The 23,451-nt window shown below is 41.1% G+C and overlaps 1 protein-coding gene across 1 annotated transcript in view; it reads right to left on the reverse strand.

Annotated features, from left to right (window-relative positions):
- Positions 1-23,451, reverse strand: part of SLC17A8 (solute carrier family 17 member 8) — a 40,748-nt gene that overhangs the window by 13,644 nt on the left and 3,653 nt on the right. Inside the window, exons 2-10 of the mRNA XM_082254090.1 lie at positions 19,403-19,655; positions 14,297-14,415; positions 13,942-14,056; positions 6,795-6,882; positions 5,378-5,464; positions 3,368-3,507; positions 2,790-2,939; positions 2,550-2,682; positions 2,293-2,403 (exon numbers count right to left, since the gene is read on the reverse strand). Coding sequence (XP_082110216.1) covers positions 2,293-2,403; positions 2,550-2,682; positions 2,790-2,939; positions 3,368-3,507; positions 5,378-5,464; positions 6,795-6,882; positions 13,942-14,056; positions 14,297-14,415; positions 19,403-19,655 — 1,196 coding nt within the window. The remainder of the gene's footprint in view (positions 1-2,292; positions 2,404-2,549; positions 2,683-2,789; positions 2,940-3,367; positions 3,508-5,377; positions 5,465-6,794; positions 6,883-13,941; positions 14,057-14,296; positions 14,416-19,402; positions 19,656-23,451) is intronic.

Raw genomic sequence — 23,451 nt, forward strand, 5'->3', positions numbered from 1 at the left:
AAAAAGAAAATATGAAACAAACAAATAAATGGTGCTACAGCGCTTAAAGTGCATCAAGAAACTACTAACAAACACAGGTTAATCATTTGAATAAATCATTTGAAATAATAAAAAACAATATGATGTTCAAACTTTTGACTTCTTTCTTTAATAACTACATAACACAGTACTTGTACTTCTACTTTCAGTACTTGAGTAGAAATTTTTTTTCAAAACTACTGGTACTTTTTACTTTTAGTACTTAAGTAGCAAATTTTTTGAAAAAACTACTTGCAATACTTAAGTAAAAAAAATGTTGAATACTTTAGTACTTCTACTTAAGTAACTTTTTCTGCGAGCACTTCCACTTCTACTCAAGTCACTTTTTGATCGAGCACTTGTACTTTTACTCAAGTAGAAATTTCGAGTACTTTATACAAGTCTGGTAGTGATGGGAGATTACATCACTGGAAGGGTGCAATGCTGTGCATACTTGAACATTATGTCAAAAGTGCTGGGAATCTGCAGTGAATTTTAGTTCCCCTTTAAGCACCACTGCTTAACTTAACAACTAAAGACCTCTGTCTAAATAAGTACCAAATCCAGTGACAATGTGATGCACAAGCCTTATAAAGTAAACACCTCCTGCATTATTTTTTCATCCCTCTGTAGTGCAAGCAGGCGCAGCCTATATGACAATGACTACTCTACTCTGAATTCAGGAGGAGTACAGTATTGTTGCCACACTCCAATACAGGAAGCTGCATTAGATGGACTTTCTTGGCAGGCTCAACAGTTTAATGTGGGACTTTGTAAGGGGACCAAGAATAAACTGCAAGTACAGATGCATGTATGTATGCATGTACAGTATATGTATAGTTAAGTGCGGCACATATTTTTTTGTAACTGGGAGGCTATAGTTTAGCTTTAATAACACACTATTTAAATAATAATTAGGTTCTAAAAATCTCCCAAGCAGCTCTATGACTATTGGCATAAGATAATCTCCTGATCTAATCAGTGTATGGTTGGATCAGGCAACAGTCATGCCAGCACACACTGCCTGGTCTCAGCAGATATCCCTGGGCCAAGCCTTCCCTGGCGAACAATTAACTTAACCTATAACAGTGCCAGTATCTCAGTTTAATATGTAAATGCTTTATTATATTAATCGAACCTCAGCACAAATCTTTCCCCCAAATCCCCCCCTCCCAGCAAAAATCCTCCCCCCAGATTCCCCTTCCTAGCACAGATCTTTTCCGCAAATATCCCTCATAGCAAAAATCTCCAATCAAATCCATTTTCCTAGCACATATCCCCCCCCCCCCTCCTCCAAATTATCCTCCTAGCACAAATCACCCCCAAATTTCCCCTTCCCAGACAAATCCTCCAACCCCCGAAATCCCACTCTCCCACCACAAATTAATCCCCCCCATATCCCACCCCCTAGCACAAATCCCCCCCCCATCCACCTTCCTAGTATAAATCTTCTCCCCACAAATTTCCCCTCGTAGCACAAATCCCCCCCCCCAATCCCCCTGGCAGCACAAACCACTCCACTATCAGCCCTCCTAGTGCACCCTCTCTAAACCCCCTCTTCAAACATAAATTCTTTTAACCCCCCACCAATTCCCCCTCCCAGCAAATATCCCATTATCCCCTCCTCTAGCACAAATCACACATAAGGCCCCCCCCCCCCCCCCATCTCTCCTCTGTGCAAAAATCCCTCCCATCCTTCTATCTAGCACTAGTCCTCTCCACCCTCTCCCACCAAATGCCCCCACCTTACACAAATCCCCCCCCTTACCCCCAATCATCTTTCCTAGTACAAATCAAATCATCCCACCAAATTCCCCCTCCTAGCACTAAGCATATAATTATTTTGACAGACAGCTAGCAAGAAGAGTTTTTGTGTTTGTCTTGAATAAAGTAAAAAAGGGTTAAACTCATCAGGTTTGCTTTGCCGTCTCTTCCCCTGGTTTATAGACAGTAAGTGAGAAGAAATATCTCTAGAGTGAAGGAAATCTGATCTTAGACGGTCATCACTGCAAAATATGTCGCTATTAGAAGATCCCCACTCTATTCCTGTTCGAAATTGAAGATATTCCCTCAAATGGACAAATAGAAAAGATTAATCTGCCCAATAGGAACATAGAGAGCAAAAAAAAAACTTGACTCAGCCCACCAGTCTCCAGTTGTAAGTAAAGTGTAATTTTTTGATGGACTGACCCTTTATGGTAAATAAAAATAGTAACACAGCAAACATATGATACATGTTAAATACCGGTAATATTTTTTTTACTATAGTCCTACCTGATATAGCAAAGCCACTGAATCCAACAGCAAGAACAAGGAAAGAAATTGCAATGACCTTAGTGTGAGAATATCCAACCACCAGCAGCAGCGTTGCCTCCATTCCAAAACCTACACACATCATTTTGATAAAATGGTTATTGTTGTAGCAATCCCATCACATGGAACATTCATTACATATTACACCACAGACATATGTGTTCTATTCACAAAAAAATCTAAAGTGGTAAAAAAGTAGTAGGAGAAACATTTGATACCTCCGCAGTTCATGATTTTCCTTACAGTCGTGGTGCTCAAAATCTGCCTGCTTCTTAGGAAATCAGCTAGCTGCCCTCCAATGGGTACAATTATTGTCATCACCATGTGCGGTACTGCCGACAGTAGACCAACCTAAGTGGACAAATAGAGTTATTATCAGGTGGCACATTTCATTCAAAGGACATGAGAACATAGATAACAAAAGGAGAGACATCGGGTATAGTTTTCAAACTATGTACCTTACTTATTGGGAACCCAAAGACTTCTTCAAAGTAAGCAGGCTGGCTGATGAGCAATAAGTAAAATGTCCAACTGCGGCAAAAATTAGCTACAATGATTGCATAGACTGGCATTGAAGTAAAGAACTTCTTCCAGGGGGTTTTGAATTTCTACCAAGAGAAAAATAAAAAAACAGAAGCATTTTTTTTGTCATCCTGTCCCCATAATCCAAACACTATAAATAAGTCACCATGATGTCATGACAGAAGGTGTGAACTGTGAATCCATAGGGGGGGGGGGGAGTTAGTATAGTACTGCACATGGGTTATAAGTGGTATCTAGGCCCCTTCTCCCAGTACAGAGATGGTTGTTCTAGTGTGGACTAGATATCCTCCTTTCTGATGATCAGATGAGTGCAAAAATATTTTCTGTAATACACAGCAAGTTTACTTGTTTTTGACTTACTACGGATAATTAGCCAGTATCCTATGACCTGGACAGCCGAAAACCTTAATAGGTATTTTTAACAGTTATTCCACAGCAATGGCCAGAATTATAAATTACGGTAGTATTCATACATAGTCAGGTCAAAACTTACGCTAGTGGTAACTAAACTGCTGCTTTCTCCTATACTTGATTCAATGTATGATCTTTCCTCAGGGCTGATGAAAGGATGTGCAGCTGGGCCCTCTGTAGCATGCAGAAGCCAGAACACGTACCATATAATGCCAAACACCCCTGAATGATAAAGCCACACAAAACACGTAATAGTGAAAATGTACACTGATTTTCCAATAGTAATAGTAATTCATTAATAAAAACAGACACATCCAATGGAATAAATAATATAGAGAAGCAGTGGTCAACCTTCTTGACACAGGGGTGGTGGAGGGTGGCCTCAAGCGTGACTCTCTGGCTCTCAAAATCACCAAAGGGCTGAACATAAAATTCTGTGAATATTCAGTGTCAGAGACAGCAGACACACAACAGGATATAGTCAAGAACTATGGGCACGATACAAGAGATTGTCAGACATTGCAGAATTGATACATGAGATTGTCAGACTCTGCAGAATTGATACATGAGATTGTCAGATTCTGCAGAATTGATACATGAGATTGTCAGATATTGCAGAATTGATACATGAGATTGTCAGAGACTGCAGACATGATACAAGAATTGGTCAGAGACTGTAGACATTTCACAGGAGATGGTCAGAAACTGTGGACATGATTGATACTAGAGATGGTCAGAGACTGCAAACATGACATAAGAGATGGTCAGAGACTGCAGACATGACATAAGAGATGGTCAGAGACTGCAGACATGATACAAGAGACGGCCAGAGAACGTGGACATTTTACAGGAGATGGTGAGAAACTGTGGACCTGATACAAGAGATTGTCAGAGTATGAAAACATGACATAAGAGATGGTTAGAGACTATAGACATTATACAAGAGAATGTCAGAGAATATAGACATTTTAATGCAGAGAGTCAGAAACTGCAGACATGCTACAGAAGACATTTTGAGACTGTGAACATACAATAGGGGTTGTTAGAGACTGGGGACATGCTTCAAGAGACATAAACAGGAGACCTATCACAGGAGACTACAAAAAATCACTGATATAGCAGGCCAATAGAGAAATACAGATTAGTGTCTGCAGGGGCCGAGAGCTGCACAAATGACCCAAAGGGCTGCAAGTTGGGCACCAGGGATATAGATAATGTAACTTTTTGGTGTGCAAACTTCTTGTCTTTCTACCCAAAACTTACATAGGAGTGAGGATAACCTCCCCAACATGACAACTCTAGGCCAATCACTAATCACCAGAGCTGCCACCTGAGGGCATATCCCCTTCCATGCTCCCATAATAAGTACCACTTATTACCTTATTACCTTCATTACCAGTGGCTGCACTGACTGGCAGGGGAACATAGGAAACTCAAAAAGGCCACACCTAATGAGGTGAGGAGGTCCTCCACTATCAGAAATAATGTGGCGGCAGCTGGGCCAGAGCCTAAAAGTGCAGCTTCTCTGGAAGACCCAGCCACTAAGGGGAGCACCTTTCCTATAACTATTGGAGTACCCTAGCTCTAGTGGAGTGGCCATTTGTTTTTGGATCTCTCCAAGTATAACCAAAAGTAGCCCCCCCCCCCCCCCCCACCATCCTTGGCCCTTGGAGCTGCCCTGGACTTAATTAAGAGGGATGCTGTTTATTAGGATAATCACAAGTAAGTGCGTTCCGAACTGTTTTACTGAAGTAGTGATTCTCAACTTGACTGAGTCCATGTTTGTGCAGCTTTCATAATCTGCTTTGCATTATTCTTCAGTGTATGCATGCTATGGCATCCTGAACCTGTTTTACATTATTGCTTCTCCCTTTGCACGTTGCTGTAATTCCCTGGTTGACCATTCAGCCAATGACCTGTTCTGTTAAAAGGTTAGTATGTGTTTTTGGACTCTGGAGGGGGTGGGAAGGATTAACACAAACCTCTCGCCTTGTCCTGCATGGCTAAAGTCCAGATTTGATTCAAGACAAACTAAAATGGCACCCAGCAGTAATATAGTGAGCTATTGTTAAAATGCCTAAGAAAACCTTACCATAAATATAAAAAACAGATGACCATCCAATATATTGTACAAGTATCCCTGCCAATGGCATGGCGATTACCGCACCAGCATAGGATCCTGCAATGTAAACAGGGAAGAATTAGTACTAACAACAAACAATTTCCATAATCTACCCAAATCCAGTGCTCAGTACAGGGTCGGTCACAAAGATTGTACATGCTGGAATATCTCTGAAACAGAGAATTCTATCAATAGGGAAAATACACTGCTCAAAAAATTGTTGGGTCCTCAGGCCACCGTCACGAAGTCTGTTTCTGATTCTTTGGCCAGAGACATTCCCACCAGTGGCCTGCTGGAGGTCATTTTGTAGGGCTCTGGCAGTGCTCATCCTGTTCCTCCTTGCACAAAGGATGACATATCGGTACTGCTGATGGGTTAAGGACCTTCTACGGCTTTTTCTAGCTCTCCTATAGTAACTGCCTGTGTCTTGGAATCTCCTCCATGCTCTTGAGACTGTGGTGGGAAAAACTGCAAACTTCTAGCAATGGCAAATTTTGATGTGCCATCCTGGAGGATTTGGACTGACTGTGCAACCTTTATAGGGTCCAGGTATCGCCTCATGCTACCAGTAGTGACACTGACCCTAGCCAAATGCAAAACTAGTGAAAAACAGTCAGAAAAGATGAGTAAGGCCTCTTTCACATGGAGCGGAGCGTATTGCGATCCGCTCCGGCATTTTTTTTTCTTTTTTACGGACACGGATGACACTTGTGTCATCCAGTCCGTATGTCCATGTGGATTGCGGATGTCAGCGAATGACACCGTTGACATCAAATTTTGCGTCCTTTCCGTTTTTTAAATGGAAGAAAAATAGGGATCTGTTCTGTTCCAAAAAACGGAACAGAACTGAAAGGACGCAAATCGGATGTCAGCGGATGGTCATCCGCTGACATTCGCAATCCCATTGACATGCATTATGTCCGTATATCACCGGACGGATGGGTTGATATACGGACATACGAAACGCCGGTGTAAAAGAGGCCTAAGGAAAAAAAGTGTTAGTGGCCTCCAGCTGTAAAACCATTCCTGTTTTGGAGTTCCTCTCATTGTTGCCCATCTAGTGCCTATGTTGTTAATTTCATTAACACCAAAGCAGTTGAAACTGATGAACAACCCCCTCTGCTACTTACCTGACTAGATCAATATCCCAGGAGTTTACTTGACTTGATTTTATACTCTGATTAAAAAGTGTTCCTTTCATTTTTTTGAGCATTGTATTTCCTCAACCCATTCTCAGACTACACATCTAATAAGTCATGAACATCCACTACAACAGAATCTAGAACTTAGTGATTGTTTGCTACACAGTAAAAAGACAGCTAAAAGCTGGTTTACCCAGACACAATAAATGACTAAGATTTAATATGTAGGATGAATGTTGTACTACCACAGAAAGAAGTGGTTGCTAGTCTGCTTCTCTCCAGTGGGGGCGCCCACTTACTCCACAAACCATGGCATGCTGGATACGTCACTCCCTGAAAACATTTTAAACATACATTTATGTTAATCTCTCAAGTCACATATTTAACAAACTTCAGACAAATAACAAAAGGTAAATTCAAATACATGTCAGAATATGGTTTTGTCTGACAAATGATTTGTATTTATGTGGCAACAAAGCCTGACTGGCTCCTAATATTGGCTCTGCTTCTGTTAAAGAGAATAAAAGGAGGTTTCTATCAAGAGGAATTCAGGCATATAACACACATTTAATGATTTCTAATTATTGAGTAGCTGTATATGCTGTGTGTATATATATATATATACATATGTATGTACAGTATCTCACAAAAGTGAGTACACCCCTCAGATTTTTGTAAATATTTTATTATTTTTATTATATCTTCTCATGTGACAGCATTGTAGAAATGACATTTTGCTACAATGTAAAGTAGTGAGTGTACAGCTTGTATAACAGTGTAAATTTGCTGTCCCTTCAAAATAACTCAACACACAGCCATTAATGTCTAAACTGCTGGCAACAAAAGCAAGTACACCCCAAGTTAAAATATCCAAACTGGGCCCAATTAGCCATTTTCCTTCCCCAGTGTCATGTGACTCGTTTGTGTTACAAGGCCTCAGGTGTGAATGGGGAGCAGGTGTGTTAAATTTGGTGTTATCGCTCTCACTCTCTCATACTGGTCACTGGAAGTTCAACATGGCACCTTATGCGCCTGGCAAAGAACTCTCTGAAGATCTAAAAAAAAGAATTGTTGCTCTTCATAAAGATGGCAAGGCTATAAGATTATTGCCAGGACACTGAAATTGAGCAACAGCATGGTGGCCAAGACAATACAGCGGTTTAACAGGAAAGGTTCCAATTAGAACAGGCCTTGCCATGGTCGACCAAAGAAGTTGAGTGCACGTGCTCAGCCTAGGGTTCTTCCCACTGATCCTGGGGCCCTTTACTCTCATTGCGGGGCCCTTTATTATGGTCCCGCAGTGGGACCCTTTCACAAGTTCTGCAGTGGGCCCCCTTCCTGCCATCTTGGGGCCTCCCCACGGTGGTGTAATGCCAGTGCTGGGTCGCAAGTGTGACCTTTGCGATCCTGGAAATTCACCCACTGGTGTCAGTAGTTTTTATTCTTTGGTATTTGAATTGTATTATTTTTTATCATTTTATTTTTTTACAATGTCACTGACTAGGGCTCCGTTCATTCAGAAAAGGAAGGAGCTGGTAAATTATATATTTACCAACCCCTTCCTGGTTCTCTATTGTAACACATCCCCTGCAGCAGCCGGCAGAAATGGGGAGGGAGCACAGTGTGGGGGGGGGCAGCACAGTGGGGGGGGGACAAGGGGCGCACACAGGGGCCCAGAGACAGCTGGACACAAGTGAACTGGATAGGAGGAGTGGCGGCGGCAGCATACAGAGGAACCAATCTCCTCCATTTTCCTCCTGCAGCTACAGGAGGAAAAAGGAGGACAGTGATTTCTCTACATGCTGCCTCCATCGCCCCTTCTATCCAGGTGTACAGGGGAGCCACACAGGCCCCCTGGAGCATGGTGCCTGGTTGCAGTTGCAACCCCTGCAACCCCTGTAGTTATGCCCTTGAGTGTACATACTTATATGTACAGTGTACATATACAGCATATATACACTTATGGTGTGTGTGCACAGTAGCCAGCCTGACCCTGAATCCCAGAACACACTGCCTAATATTTATAGTTAGAAAAAGTAGCAAGGAGGGTTGAGGCACATAAGAGCATAATTAACTTCTCAGTAGTTCAAATAAATCAATTTCCACTAACTTTATCAGGTTTAGCCATGCATGTATATATCTACATTTGTAGAAACCATATATTCACTACTATAGCTGAGTTTCCAAATCTTTAGGGGAGGTTGCAGCAAGACTGAATATTCCTTAAAATCTGATCAATGTCCTAATATTGATGGGGCAGCTCGACTGCAGCAAACATGTAATACTTACCCGCTGTCTGCAAGGATATTGCACAGAGCAGTGGCTTACCTCCTCTTTTTCATTCCCCTGACGGTTCTGTCCACTACTCCTTTCCGAGTGCTCCCTCAGAGGCTGTGTGCTGCGGGGGCACCCATCCATAGGCGTACACAGCGCAAGTCTGTCATGCCCCCGCTCTCCCCTCACAGGATTTGATTGACAGCAGCAGAAGCCTATAGGCTCCCGCTGCTCTCAGTGTGTTTTGTGCTAACAGGAAGAGAGAGCAGCACTGCTGTAGCCGGGACAGAGCTGGATCGGTGGAGGAGTCAGGTAAGTGATTAGGGAGGGACGGCACAACAAGTGGTGGGATGTTTTTTTACACTAATGCAGAGAATGCAATTTAAAAATCATGGACAATCTCGAGGCAACCTTTAAAAACTATGGACAGTCTCGAGGCACCCTATTCTATAATGTAAAAGCTATGGAATAGCAGACAGGACTCTTAATACATTCTTAATACTTATCTAAAAAATGATGACACTACACTCTGAAATTGGATTTAGAGTCGATCCACACTAGCGCGACTTGTCAGGCGACTTGTCAGCCTGACAATTCGCGCTCCCTCGCGGTCCATTGACCGCTACAGGACCCGTTCTAATAGGAACGACACAAGTCGCTCCGACTTAGAAAAAGGGTCCTGTACTACTTCGGGGCGACCTCAGAACCACTTGCATAGACTTCCATTATGTGAAGTCCATGCAAGTCGCTCCAAAGTCGTGGTGCATGACAATGCACAAGTCGCCCCCGAAGTAGTACAGAGTCGTGTCGCCACAGTGTGAACCGGCAGTTAAAAAAGGCCGCGGCCGTTTAATACTTGTTTAAATAAATAAAAAACTTATAAACATCAATTCAGAAACATTGAAACATAACCCGACCACTACGATCCAGGTTAAACAAATAAATATTACATCAATAATTATCCAACTCATCAAATATCATAAATAACTTGTAAACGTATAAATATCGTCCCCCTTTGTACTAGACAAAGGTGACCCTACAAGTAAAAACTAGCCGCGATAAAAAACAAAAGGGGAGGGGGGGAGGGGAACAGCACGGCTTGAAGATCTTGAGGTGAGGTGGTCTTGAGGCGAAGTGAATCCTGACAGGATGAGCCCCCTTAAATATTCCTTAGGCGAGCTCAGAAGGCGGGAGAAATACAGGGATAAACCGGTTACCTTACCTAACCTTCCTAGCTACAGGAGGAGCTTATCTGATTGGGGCTTATTCTAGCCTAACACTACACTGCTTATAATTTCTAACCCAGCAACAGCATTTACTTCACACTCTATACCCTAAAACTGGCTTCTAGTTGCTAAGCTATGCCTGTCACTATCCCATCGATAAAAAGGGGCTTATTCAAACCCCTTTTTATTTCCATTCTAATAGTTTTACATAATGCAGCAACATCCACAAGTCCAACTAGGACACCCAAAATTAGAGGTGATTTATTCTTCCAAAGCAAATACACTTATGCAAACTGGCGCTAATTAGTATTCCAATGTTTCTCTTCTCCCTCAGTTTTTCTCCATCACCCAGCTAATGTAACCCCCAATGCTGATGAAGAGGGGCAGGGGAGGGTCAAACAAGGATGCTATGCAGGTGACTGACATCCTCCACATCAACTGATGATGCCATTGGTCATTAGGACGCTAGCAGTTAGAAGATTGCAATGGTGCACAATGGAAACCTGTGGCGTTGTGTAACTAAAAAGTCAGCCTTCATCCACACACCAGCTTGTATACAATTTTTGGGCAATTTTTAGGCAATTTTCCAAAGCATCCCTGAAGAAACCTCTAGGCACCACAGGGTTGAAAAAGGCTGGTTTAGACCACTTAATTTATGGCAAGCCTTAAACTTTTGTCTGTGAAATTACTGCATATAGGTTCAAATAGGGGCAGAAACCTTTTTAAGTGTCAATTTACAAGTCTTGTCAATGATCAAAAGCACACCATAGACATGACTTCACTAGGAGGAGAAATATGGTAGGCAGGTGGGCCTTTTACATAATTATATAAGCAGCCCTAGGCAGTGATATCAAACAAACCTCACTGAAATGTCACAGAGGTAGGCCAAGCTTTGCCATTGACAGCCTTTTAAACTTTCAACCGACAGCAGTGGGTCTGTTTTGAAACAAGCAGGAGCCCAATATAACCTAGTGGGCCCATCCAAACCTGCGCATAAGCCACAAAACAATCTTCAGGGTGCTACTGAAAATGGCATTGCATGCTGGCCTTAGGTTGCCTATCCCTGGTCTAAAGTGAAAAACAAAATGTAGCATATAACAGCGTATCAGTCTGTAGATGTGGTGGTTGCATTCGTTTCCTTATTTTTTAGGCTTTTTTCTCAATTTTTACTGGCTGATCTTGCCAGCAACAGACGCCCTGTCCTAAACACCCTTTTATGGTTTTATATCTAGTTGTCATCCTAGGATTGGAAGTGTTTTTAGGGCTACAGAACACCTCTTCCTTTCCTCATGTCCATAACATAGTGAGAAAGTATTTTGTAGTCTGCAGAGATAGCCAGGAGTAATGCAACACAGAAGTCCCCAACCCTTTTGTTACCAGAGACCGGTTTTGTGGATATAGCCTGCCGCCAGATGCAGTCTCTTGCCACTCACTGTTGGGGTTTTCACAGGAGTCTCTGTATTTGAAGCCATTCCCCAGTGCTAGCATCATCGCTTCAGCACCATCTCAGAACACCAAGCATTAAATTCTCATATAAAAGCACACAACCTAGATCCCTTGCATGCGCAGTTTTTAGTAGGGTTCACGCTCCTATGAGAATGTAATACTGCCTCTGATCTGACAGGAGGTAATATGAGCAGCTGTATGGGCTTATTCACTCAGTGTGCTGTGACAGACGTTTTACTGCATTATAAAATTACTCTCACCACATCGGAAACAATTGTTTTATATTTGTTCTATTCACACTGCAATGGAGCCTATGGCTGGGCTGCAGCATGCTGTGATAAATTGATTTATATAAAGCCAAATCCCATGGCAATGTACAGCAGTGCATCCCTTATTGCAGCACACAGAACCAAATCCCATGGCAATGTACAGTAGTGCATCATTGATTGCAGCACACAGAGCCAAATCCCATGGCAATGTACAGTAGTGCATCGCTTATTGCAGCACACAGAGCCAAATCCCATGGCAATGTACAGCAGTGCATTGCCATTTGCAGCACACCGAGCCAAATCCCATGGCAATGTACAGCAGTGCATCCCTTGTTGCAGCACACCGAGCCAAATCCCATGGCAATGTACAGCAGTGCATCCCTTGTTGCAGCACACCGAGCCAAATCCCATGGCAATGTACAGCAGTGCATCCCTTGTTGCAGCACACAGAGCCAAATCCCATGGCAATGTACAGCAGTGCATTGCCATTTGCAGCACACCGAGCCAAATCCCATGGCAATGTACAGCAGTGCATCCCTTGTTGCAGCACACCGAGCCAAATCCCATGGCAATGTACAGCAGTGCATCACTTGTTGCAGCACACCGAGCCAAATCCCATGGCAATGTACAGCAGTGCATCACTTGTTGCAGCACACCGAGCCAAATCCCATGGCAATGTACAGCAGTGCATCACTTATTGAAGCACACAGAGCCCAATCCCATGGCAATGTACAGCAGTGCATCACTTATTGCAGCACACAGAGCCAAATCCCACGGCAATGCACAGCAGTGCATTGCTTATTGCAGCACACAAAGCCAAATCCTATGGCAATGTACAGCAGTGCATCACTTATAGCAGCACACAAAGCCAAATCCCATGGCAATGTACAGCAGCGAATCACTTACTGCAGCACACAAAGCCAAATCCCATGGCAATGTACAGCAGTCTAAGTCTAAGTCTACATTTTGTACACTTCAAATAAAGTTTCTACAAAAAAAAGGGGGAGCTCTCTGATACGCTGTCCCCAACCGCTCCAGCAGCTCTACATTCCCATGTGAATTACAAATCAAGCCTCCTTCTCCTAACAAGTCACAGACCAAATACAAATCCTTGTTTCCACAACAACCCAAATTTTTCAAAATCTAATCGCCACCAGGACAGAAAGTGAGGTGAAATCTTCTGAACAGGGGCACGGACAGCAAAACAAATGTTACAAGGGTTTTAACCCTTCCCTATGCTATCCAAAAAATGTAAACACATTTTTTGGGCTGGAAGTACACTTAAAAAATGTACCTGTTCCAACTCAAATACAAATTCAACTTAAAGCATAACTCCACTTTTGTTGTGAAAAAAAACATTCCCCTCTGGGTGATCTATGTACAACAAATATAACAACCTTTGTTGCAGATTCCTACCTTTTTGTTATTCTGAAGAAATCCCTGTTTGTGCCTCTGTGCTAAGTGGGTCTAATGGGAGTGGTTTCATAATTATCAATCAGCTGTGCAGCTGCAGAGCACTAATGAGGAAAGGTGCTCGGCCTGCATCACTTTAGACGTGTTCCTGTTGGGAGCATCTCACCAAAAATAATTTTTTTTTGTTGCAGGGGATGCCAGAAATCTGACTTGTATCTTAGGCAGACTTCTGGGAAAATTGGTGAGCCAATCACACAAGCGGGAAATTATGTTTCTGGGGTGTGGTCAGTATACATTCTGTGTACAGAGCAGCTCCAGGTAGCCATATTGCATTGCATTTTTAGAAAATTACTAAGGCTGCAGACTGAAAAAGAGAGGTAATTTTTAATAACAATCAATCGCAATATGACTTGTGTCGCAATTGTATACGCTATATTACTATTTCTTTATTTGCTATTTTTTTTCCCTCACAAAAGTGGAGTTACCCTTTAAGAACAAACCTAAAGAGCCTAGCTTGTTTGTAACCTGGGGACTGCCTGTATAACAAAACTCTTTTAACAGTATATTTAAAAGACCAAAATGGAGCACATAGGAGGAGCTAGCAATTCTAAAATCTTAGTAATTACATCATATTTCACATGTAAGTAAAAAACAGTACATGACATAGTACACAAAAATTAAAATATACAAAACTGAGATTTTGTAAATAGATATAAAACAGATAGAGAGAGGGCCTAGAATAACAACATGTTAGGAGTACCTACCTCAACAAGACCTTGGAGAATACGAACCGATATAACACACCCAAAATGTGCTTTTGCTGCCGATGGAATTAGCATATTTAGGACTGAGGTTAAAAAAATAGCAGCACCAAATACCCTGTAGGAATAAAAACAAATGTCTCCAGCACATTTAATTGGCACATCACACCAATACATGAAAAAAAAAAATATATAAGATGGATTTATTTATATATTTGAATAACTTTTATGAAGGTAAGGGGCACAAGGTTTCATCAAAAACTTTGCTTGGCCACTGATAGGCCTTTGATGCTTTAATAAAAGAACTACAATACAAAAATGCTATAGAGGGTCTTAATACATGTTTGAATATAGTTACCTATTAGCAGCAAGCTTATTTGCTATGAATCCTCCAGGAATCTGGGTCACAATGTATCCCCAGAAAAACGATCCATGGATCAGGCCAACAGTTTCGGGATCCCAGCTGAACTGAGCTTTCTATCAAAAGATATGCAATTTATTTAAAGGATATGTTCATAAAATGGTGCATACATAATTTTTAGTCCATTGTTGGGCCCTAAGCAGCCTAGCCAATAAATAGGCTTCCTTATGCAATCCATATTAACGTGTGATGCAATGGACGGGGCTGGTGCAAATGACTCGGAATTTCACAAGTAACATTTCTAACCACTTGCCCACTGTAGGCCGTCATATGACATCATGGGCTTTAAGTGGTGATATCTGAATGATGCCTGCAGCTGCAGGCATCATCCAGATATCTTTTTTTTCAGCTGCCGATTCCCAGCAATGTAAATGCCATCATGGTGGCTGTTGACTGCTTCTACAGAAGGCAGGAGGGGCCCCACTCCGATGCTTCTTCAGTCTCTCCCATACGATCCGAGAACCGGAGAATGAAACCATTGCCGCCGGGGGTTTACCAAAGAGCTGGCTGTGGACCAGATGGTCCCCACCCATCTCTATGACCCTCAGAGGTCGGAAGCAACATAATGACGTCACTACCGGCGCCGTCAGATGTAAACACTGACATTTTGTTTATATGCTGAAAAGCTTGAGCTCGATTTTTTTTTTGTTCTCAGGCTTTCCAGCATAGAGGAGAGATGTGAGGACCTATAGACCCCAGATCTCTCCATAAAGAGGACCTGTCATGCCCTATTCCTATTACAAGGGAAATTTACATCCCTTGTAATAGGAAAAAAAGTGATTTAAAAAATAAAAAATTTAAGGGAAAGCTTAAAAATATAAATAAAATAAACAATAAAAAAAATTTAAAGCACCCCCATCCCCTCGTGTTCGCACGCAAAAGCAAACACATATGTAGGTCATGCCCGCATATGTAAACAGTGTTTAAACCACAGGTATCACCACAAACTTTAGAGCGAGAGAAATAATTATAGCCCAAGACCTCCTCTGTAACTATAAACTAGTAACCTGTAAAAATTTTAAAGCGTCGCCTATGAGGGTTTTTAAGTATTGTAGTTTGTCTCTATTTCACAAGCATGCGCAGTTTTAAAGCGTGACATGTTAGGTATCTATTTACTTGGTGTAACATTATCTTACAAAAAAAAAATTGGGTTAAACATATTGTTTTTTGTTTTAATTCATGAAAGATTTTTTTTTTCCCAAAAAAAAAGAAAACACGCTTGAAAAATTGCTGCACAAATACCATGTGACATAAAAAATTGCAACAACCGCCATTTTATTCCCTAAGGTCTTTGCTAATAAAAAAAAAAAATATATATATATACAGTAAAACCTTGGATTGCAAGCATAATTCGTTCTGGAAACATGGTTGTAATCCAAAGCACTCTTATATCAAAGCGAATTTCCCCATAAGAAATAATGGAAACTCAGATGATTTGTTCCACAAGTCCTTCAGTTTATAGTCTATATGCAAAGATTATAGCAATGTGATAGGTTGTGTAATCATAAAATGTCCATCCACAATATGCAGCCTTCCCAAGGGGATTAGAAGCAAAATCTAGCAGAGCTACAGAATATAAGAGAGATGAGAGGCGCCTCTAAGTGTAGCAATATGATAAATTTAATGAAGGTTCAACATTTAGCAACTCACATGGTTGATGATTAAAATAGGCACACCTAAGTATGCAGGCATCCAGGGTAAAGCTGTCCACATAGACCATCTTCTGAACCATCGGCTCTCACCACTGTCAGTCTGCAATCGTGACCGGGAAGAATAGCCTGCAGTAGACTGATCTGAAAGTGAGGCTTTGAATCACTCGTGGAGTGCAGCGGGGAAGGGATGATGAAGACGGCTGTGCAGAGGATGGTCTATGTGGACAGCTTTACAATACATGCCTGCATAGTTAGCTGTGCCTGTTTTAATCATCAACCATGTGAGTTGCTAAATATTGAACCTTCAATAAATGTAACCATATTACTACACTTTAGAGGCTCCTCTCTTCTTTTTTATACATGACGCTACTTGTATATCAAGACACAAAAAAATTTGCTTGTCTTGCAAAGTGCTCTCAAACCAAGTTACTCTCAAACCAAGGTTTTACTGTATATATATAATATTTGGGGGTTCTAAGTAATTTTCTAGCAAAAAAACACTGATTTATACATAAAAGAGAGAAATGTCAGAATTGGCCCGGTTGGCAAGTGGCTAATATACTATTATTATTATTATTATTATACAGGATTTACATAGCGCCAACAGTTTGCGCAGCGCTTTACAATGTGAAGGAAGACAATACAGTTACAATACAGTTCAAAACAGGAGGAACTAGAGGGCCCTGCTCGTTAGAGCTTACAATCTAGAATATATACTATATTCTATATTCTTTACACATCTGATAGTGATCTACAAAATGCGATATCAATAGGTGTGAACAACATTTAAAGTGGTATTTAAGCCTAACACTAATTATTCTTAAAACTGTTCCCTCTCCCTCGTCCTACCCATCCTGCCTAACTTGTGTAAAAAAGATCTGTACATCTTTTTAGTCCATTCTGGTCTGGCCCCATCATCCTGCAGCTTCTGTATCATGAAGTGGCAGCTGCAGAGAAGACAAGGGTGCGCAACACTGGCTGGGCTATGGGAGCCTATGGGTGACTTCATGGCAACTGGAATTCCTAGCCGTTGTCGTGCGGTCCATGACACAGGGTAGCAGGAGCTGCAGGATCACGTGACTGGAGTAAACTTAAAAAAGGTAAGTACAAAGTTTACACTGGGTAGGCAGGAGAGACAGGAAGAGGGGGAGGGAATATTTGTCAGAAAAGTTAGTGTTAGGCTTGAATTTCACTTTTCCACAATTAATAATCTCGTGAAACTCTAGCATTCAATTCCTTCATATCCTCCAATATAGTCTCAGTGCATGGATAATCTGGTATTATGATTTACAGCCCCTTACATGCTCATAGGAGGGTGTTCAAGTCTAATTCAATCTTACAGTTTTTTTCTTTTTTTGTTTGAAAGACAAGAGGAAGGGTTAAAATCTCCATCAATCTGATAATGTTGTCTGTGCCCTCATTTGGGAGATTCCTCTTCACCTTCTGTCTGACAGGGTAGGAAGTGAGAGAGAGTATTCTCATTTCCTTTTTTGATGAATGTCAGACAGAACAGGAAGTGAAAATTCCACCCAACAGGGACATGAGCATCCATACTTTCTATGAAAATTAGTTAGGTTTAGAATGTCTGTCAAGATGCTATTACTGTGTTTGTCACCTCACTTGGGATCCAGCTGACACATGCCAGAAAGTACAGAACAACAAGTATAATCTCCCCTATTGGGACATAGACAGCATCTAAAATATCAAAGAAAAATGTCCTCAACAAGAGCATAGACATCATTTAAAACCTGAAAGAGTTTCTAATCTTTTCCCATTCTATCCTAAAATAAAATAAGTTTTGTCTGGAGTTAGGAAATCATGCATAAGGAATGATAATTCAGCTGCTGGATCTTCAGACTAGTTTACCATATCTATGAGCACTTTAGGGTGTTAAGGCTAGCTTATTAATGCCATCTATCTGCATGCTGCAAAAGGTGTTCCATCCACTAAATACTGTAAGGACAAAAAAAAATACAGCACCAGTTCCCATAAGCTTGACAATATTATTGGGCCATGAAAACAGCTTTTCCTATGGGCCAGTAAAAGTTCTAACATAATTAAACATGCTGCTTCTGTTCTTCAGTGTTTTTTTTTTTTTGAATTCTTAAAAAGGAATGACTCAGCATGGTAAAACTTTATTCAAACGTTATCACATGCCGGACGAAGGGGTCCTGTGCGGCTCCGAAACGTTGCACTATATTTTTCTGATGTGATCGTATCTTGAATAAAGTTTTTTGGACTGCTTTTGCAAGATCCTTGGTGTGCTGGCAAATATATATCTACCTGTAACCAATCCAGTTGCCAACTGGTGATCGCTTCAGCACCCAGTACACACGAGCCTACAAACCAGGAAGGTGTGCGATAGGAATATGAACTATACTGACTAAGCATGGTAGCATTGGATGCTGACCCTACCCCTACTCGAACCTCCTTACTAGCCAATGATGCTAAGTATCTAAGTACAGACCGGGAAGGGTGTGAGGGGATGACCTTTTTCCTGTTTGATACCTCGGGTATGTGGTAATTGGGGTGCTGGCATCTCTGGGCCTCTGCATTTATTTAAAAAATATAGTTTTATTCAATTTTGCACATATACTGTACAGACAAATTGGCCCAAAAGTCAACAAGAATTCCCAGAACAAGAAGGCACTTTAGTACATAAAAATAAATCCACAGTGCAAGTCATGTACAGCATAATTACTGTAGCACACCATGAGCAAGTGATATCCCGCTATGACAATTCTCGCATCATAGGTGAATCTGGGCACAAGATATAACATCATAATTGGTCAGTTCGATTTACTAATGGTGCTAATAACTAAGTGCACAAGAGACCAGTGCCTCGAACAGAGCAAAGTGAGAAAGACAAGGAGAGTAGATGAAATAAGGTAGAAAAGAAGGGGAGCCTCCTGACTGGGAATTAGCCTAGGCTACAAGCAGCACAGCGGAAGATCTATGGATTGTCATAGAAAGGGTTGAAGTTTGGATAAGGTAGAAAACTCAATCCATGAGTACGACAATGTCCACAAAATTTGGGAACCTGCCATGGAGACTGGCAGTTAATTCTTCCATCTTCATTATCCAATTTAGTTCTTAAACATATTCTCTAGCCGTGGGAGGGTCTTTGCATTTAATTTCTACAGCATGCCTAGCACATATTGAAAGCAACACTTTTAGAGAATGTGCATCTCTCTACCTAGTCTCCAGTCTCAGAAAAAGGCCCTATAGTCATTTATGAGGACACACTGCACATATGAAGCTGGTGGTGAGGAAGATTAATCAGGTAAGCTGGCAGGAAGGGGGAAAGTTGGCAGTTTAGATCAGGGAGCCTCGGCAGGGTGGATTTAAAAAAAAATGCATGTGTCCTTAAAATGATGGAATGGTCACTTACCTGAATTTCTGGCTTTCCATCAACATAAACAGTATTGTTATTTACCATTTCGACAATAGCTACACCAAGATTACACCTAATTCCAAAGGAAATACAGAAACCCAAGCCAGTCATAATGGCAATGATATAACGCTTGGGCAAACCACAACAGTGACAATCAAATTGCGGGAGTGTATGAGTGGGGGCTTGAACAGGCTGCCCATCTTCATTCAGTTCAATATTGTCTTCTTCAAAATTTGTGCCATCAATTTTCCTTAAGAAAAAAAAATGTGGTTAAAATAAAGTAACATTTTTTTGTCCAAGTGATTTTAATCTGCATTTCTAATCAGCAGGATACATTTCACATTGAATATGTCATAGTTTAAACAATATACTATCAATAATTTTACCAGTGCAACTAAAAGAATTTGTTTATCGTTCTGGGAATGGGGATCATGACTGTCAGAACTACTAACACCCTTATACCATGCAGAGCAAGCACAGGTTCACTTTAATGTCCCCCTACCATCTGCTCATGTGTACCTTCTATTTATCCCCTTCCACTTTATTTACTCTAAAAGAACAATGCTTGTTCAAGTTCCATGTTGCACTTTGAAATTCATGCGTACTGAGGTTTCTTTACCTGTATGAGTGGCAATCAGCAAATAACCACTAGGGTAATGGTTAAAAGCATAGCGAGTCACATACTGGTGCACAGAGTCCTGACCTCAACCCGATAGAACACCTTTGGGATAAAATAGAGCGGAGACTGCGAGACAAACCTTCTCATTCACATCAGTGACTGACCTCACAAATGCGCTTCTAGAAGAATGATCATTCATTCCCATAGACACACTCCTAAACCTTGTGGACATCCTTCCCAGAAGAGTTGAAGCTGTTATAGCTGGAAAGGGTGGGCCAACTCAATATTGAACCCTACGGGCTAAGACTGGGATGCCATTAAAGTTCATGTGCGTGTAAAGGCAGGTGTCCCAATACCTTTGGCAACATAGTGTGTGTCACATTGACTCCCCAGGGTAATGGCACAGGGAGCAAAAGGAAGATAAGTATAAGCATCTGCAGGAGCCACCATTAAAGTGAACCTGTTGCTTTACCTTGGATGAGCAAAACACAGGTTCATTTATAGCCCACCTCTGGGCTCATCAGCCACCCCTCCAGTCCTCCCCTTCCCCTATGAGCTCACGAGAACTGGGTTGGATGACATAGCAGGACTGGTTGTGCCTAAGAAGGGCAAAAGAGAAGTTTTAGTGTGATTTATTGCAAAAATAGCAAAAATGCTTATTATAATTATTTTGGTTTGTTTGGTCTTTTTTCATAGCAGATTTTAATAACCTAAAACTCTTTAAGGGTTCACGAACACAAACTATTTTACATTTTTTAAGCTTAGCATAAATCTCTCAGATCTTTCCCTTGCTCCGGGAAGCTGCATGTGCTCTGTGCAGCCTGACATACAAATTAATGGCTCGTCCACAGTAGGAAAAATTGTTGACTGTGCATGCGTCGGTAAATGCTGATGCAAAGAAGCATCAGTGTTTATAAGTGTACGCCGTTGTACATCCATATGGGCTTGTATGGGAGGCTTTACGCACCCATGTGCCATAAATCTTCAGAAGATTCACGCTAGGTATATGTGCACAAACCCTTAATTGTATGTATATCATAGTTCTATGTGTCACCTGAAGTTCCACCATAACTTGGAAAAAGTTTGAAAACAATAAAATTCTGCTTATTCCTTAGTAAAATCATCCAAAAGATAATTATCCGCATACAAAAAAAAAAAGGCAATTTACTAGTTATATAAAGTGATATTTTACTACTGACGCTGTAACAACACATTACCGTCGCTCAAGTACTAAAAGATATTGGTTAGGCGCAGAAATTAGATATTCTTCTCATTCACTAATTTGATTGTCACGAGGTCATGAAATCGTTTATTGCCTTACAGCTTTCTGCAGACCTAGGAAATCTTTAAAACTGTATTAAAATTTACAAAAAGAAAAAGTGCACATCCTCCTGCATCATCTTAGACAGAACTTTTTTTTGTAAAATCTAATAAAATAATCACAAACAAGTTAAAATTACAGGCATGTAGCCATTCATCACATCCTATGGACATGACCATGGACAGGACCTCCTCACACCGCTATTTTCAGATTGATCGATGTGAGTATAGCCTTAGCAATATGCAGATGCTAAACTGTAGCTAGATGATGCTTTTTGAAGGACAAGCCCTCTTTTTTCCTCAGAGCTAACCTGCTTGCAAATATTCTTACCCCTAAATAGTCCAGACCCAGCGTAAGGCCGGGGGGTGTGGAGACTGATAGCCTTACATGTGGTCTGGACCATTTAGGGTTAAGAATATTTGCAAGCAGATTAGCTCTGAGAAAGAGGGCATGTCCTCGAAACAAGTCATCCAGCTATGGTTTACTATCTGCATGTTGCTAAGCCTATATTCCCATGCATCAATCCGAAGATAGGGAGTAGAGGAGTGAGTGTCTGTAGGTTGTGATGGATGGTTACATGTCTGTAATTTTAACTTGTTTTTGAGTATTTTCTTGGATTTTAAAAATGAAGTGATTTCTAAAATGGAGGAAGGGGCGCTTTCTCTTTTTGTGATTTTAATATAGTTTCAAAATGTTTACATTTTTATATTTTAAAAATATTCAAATGATTAAAAATATTATTAAAATTGTTATAGTGTTTGATTAATTTAGGCATAAATATATTATTATAAGCCGAGTATTAAATTATATTATTATTATTTTATGCAAACAAACTAAAGACAACAGGTACACTTGAAAACTCATACAATCACCTTGATGACTGCTGTATGTATAGCCAAAATGTTTTTTTTTTTAATAGAGTTGCATAGAATTAGATTCCCTGTCAAGTTCTAATGCTGCCTGTGTCCCACTTGGTAGGTTCACCCTTGGTATTCGTTCTAGTGACCTCTGCCATGAAGAGGGTGGAAATTCAACATTTTAGAGTTGTCAACAGAAAAAGAGGCAAGGGGAAATACATTGTAATTCAATAATAACATCTATTCTGGTGACAACTATTTTGAGGGGAGATTTCTCCTCACTTCCTCTCCTGAAGACCCAACAGAAAGTAAGAATAAACCTCCACAAAGTGAGGGGAGATTTATTCTTGCTTCTTGTTGTGCTCTTAGGACAGAAAGTGAAAAGATGCCTCCCCAACAGGACACATAGAGCAAAGAATAATTATAAGGGTATAACCATTCCCTACTCTTTCCAAAAGGTTTTAGCTATAGATGCACTTTAAGATCTATGTAGAATAGTCTGTACTATGAAATATATATGTGTAATCTACAATGTTTATCAATGTTTTTGTCCAAGTTTCACACATACAGTATATTTAAATTTATTCAATTTTCATACGATTTACCTAGAAATGTGTGTCATAGGTTCAAGTTGTGTGACTCTTGGGTGAAAACATTGATTATTAGACCCCTTAAAAGGGTTTGCATGTATTTCAGTAACCTAATGTGATATGCCATAGACCAGGGTCTCTAAACTATGGCCCAGTCCAAGGTTTTGTTCAGCCTGTGGCTTATGTACACAGCCTTCCCTTCTACCCCCCCCCCCCCACAGTCTGCGCCCCCCCCCCCAACAGCACCCCTGTCCCCCCCACCCCCAGCAAGTCTCCAGCATTTAGAGGAGAACAGAACTTCCTCCATTAGCACTTGCTCCATCCTCTGCCTCCCACCTTGCTACTACACTGCTTTGTAAGCCTAATTACAGAGGTGAAAGGGACTCAGATGTAAGGGGGACTCTGATGGGAACATTGATGTACAAGGAGCTCCTATGGGGACAGTGATGTAAGGGGGTACTCTGATAGGGACACCGATGTCAGGGAGACATTGATGGGGACCCTGATGTAAGGGGAGACTCTGATAAAAGGGGAAATCTGTTGTAAGAAATACTCTGGTGTAAGGGGGGACTTTGATGGGGACACTGATGTACAAGGAGCTCTGAAGGGGACACTGATGTAATGCGGGGACTCTGATAGTGACACGGATGTAAGGGAGA

Source organism: Pelophylax lessonae, assembly GCF_965119305.1.
Source record: "Pelophylax lessonae genome assembly, chromosome: 4".
NCBI lineage: Eukaryota > Metazoa > Chordata > Amphibia > Anura > Ranidae > Pelophylax > Pelophylax lessonae.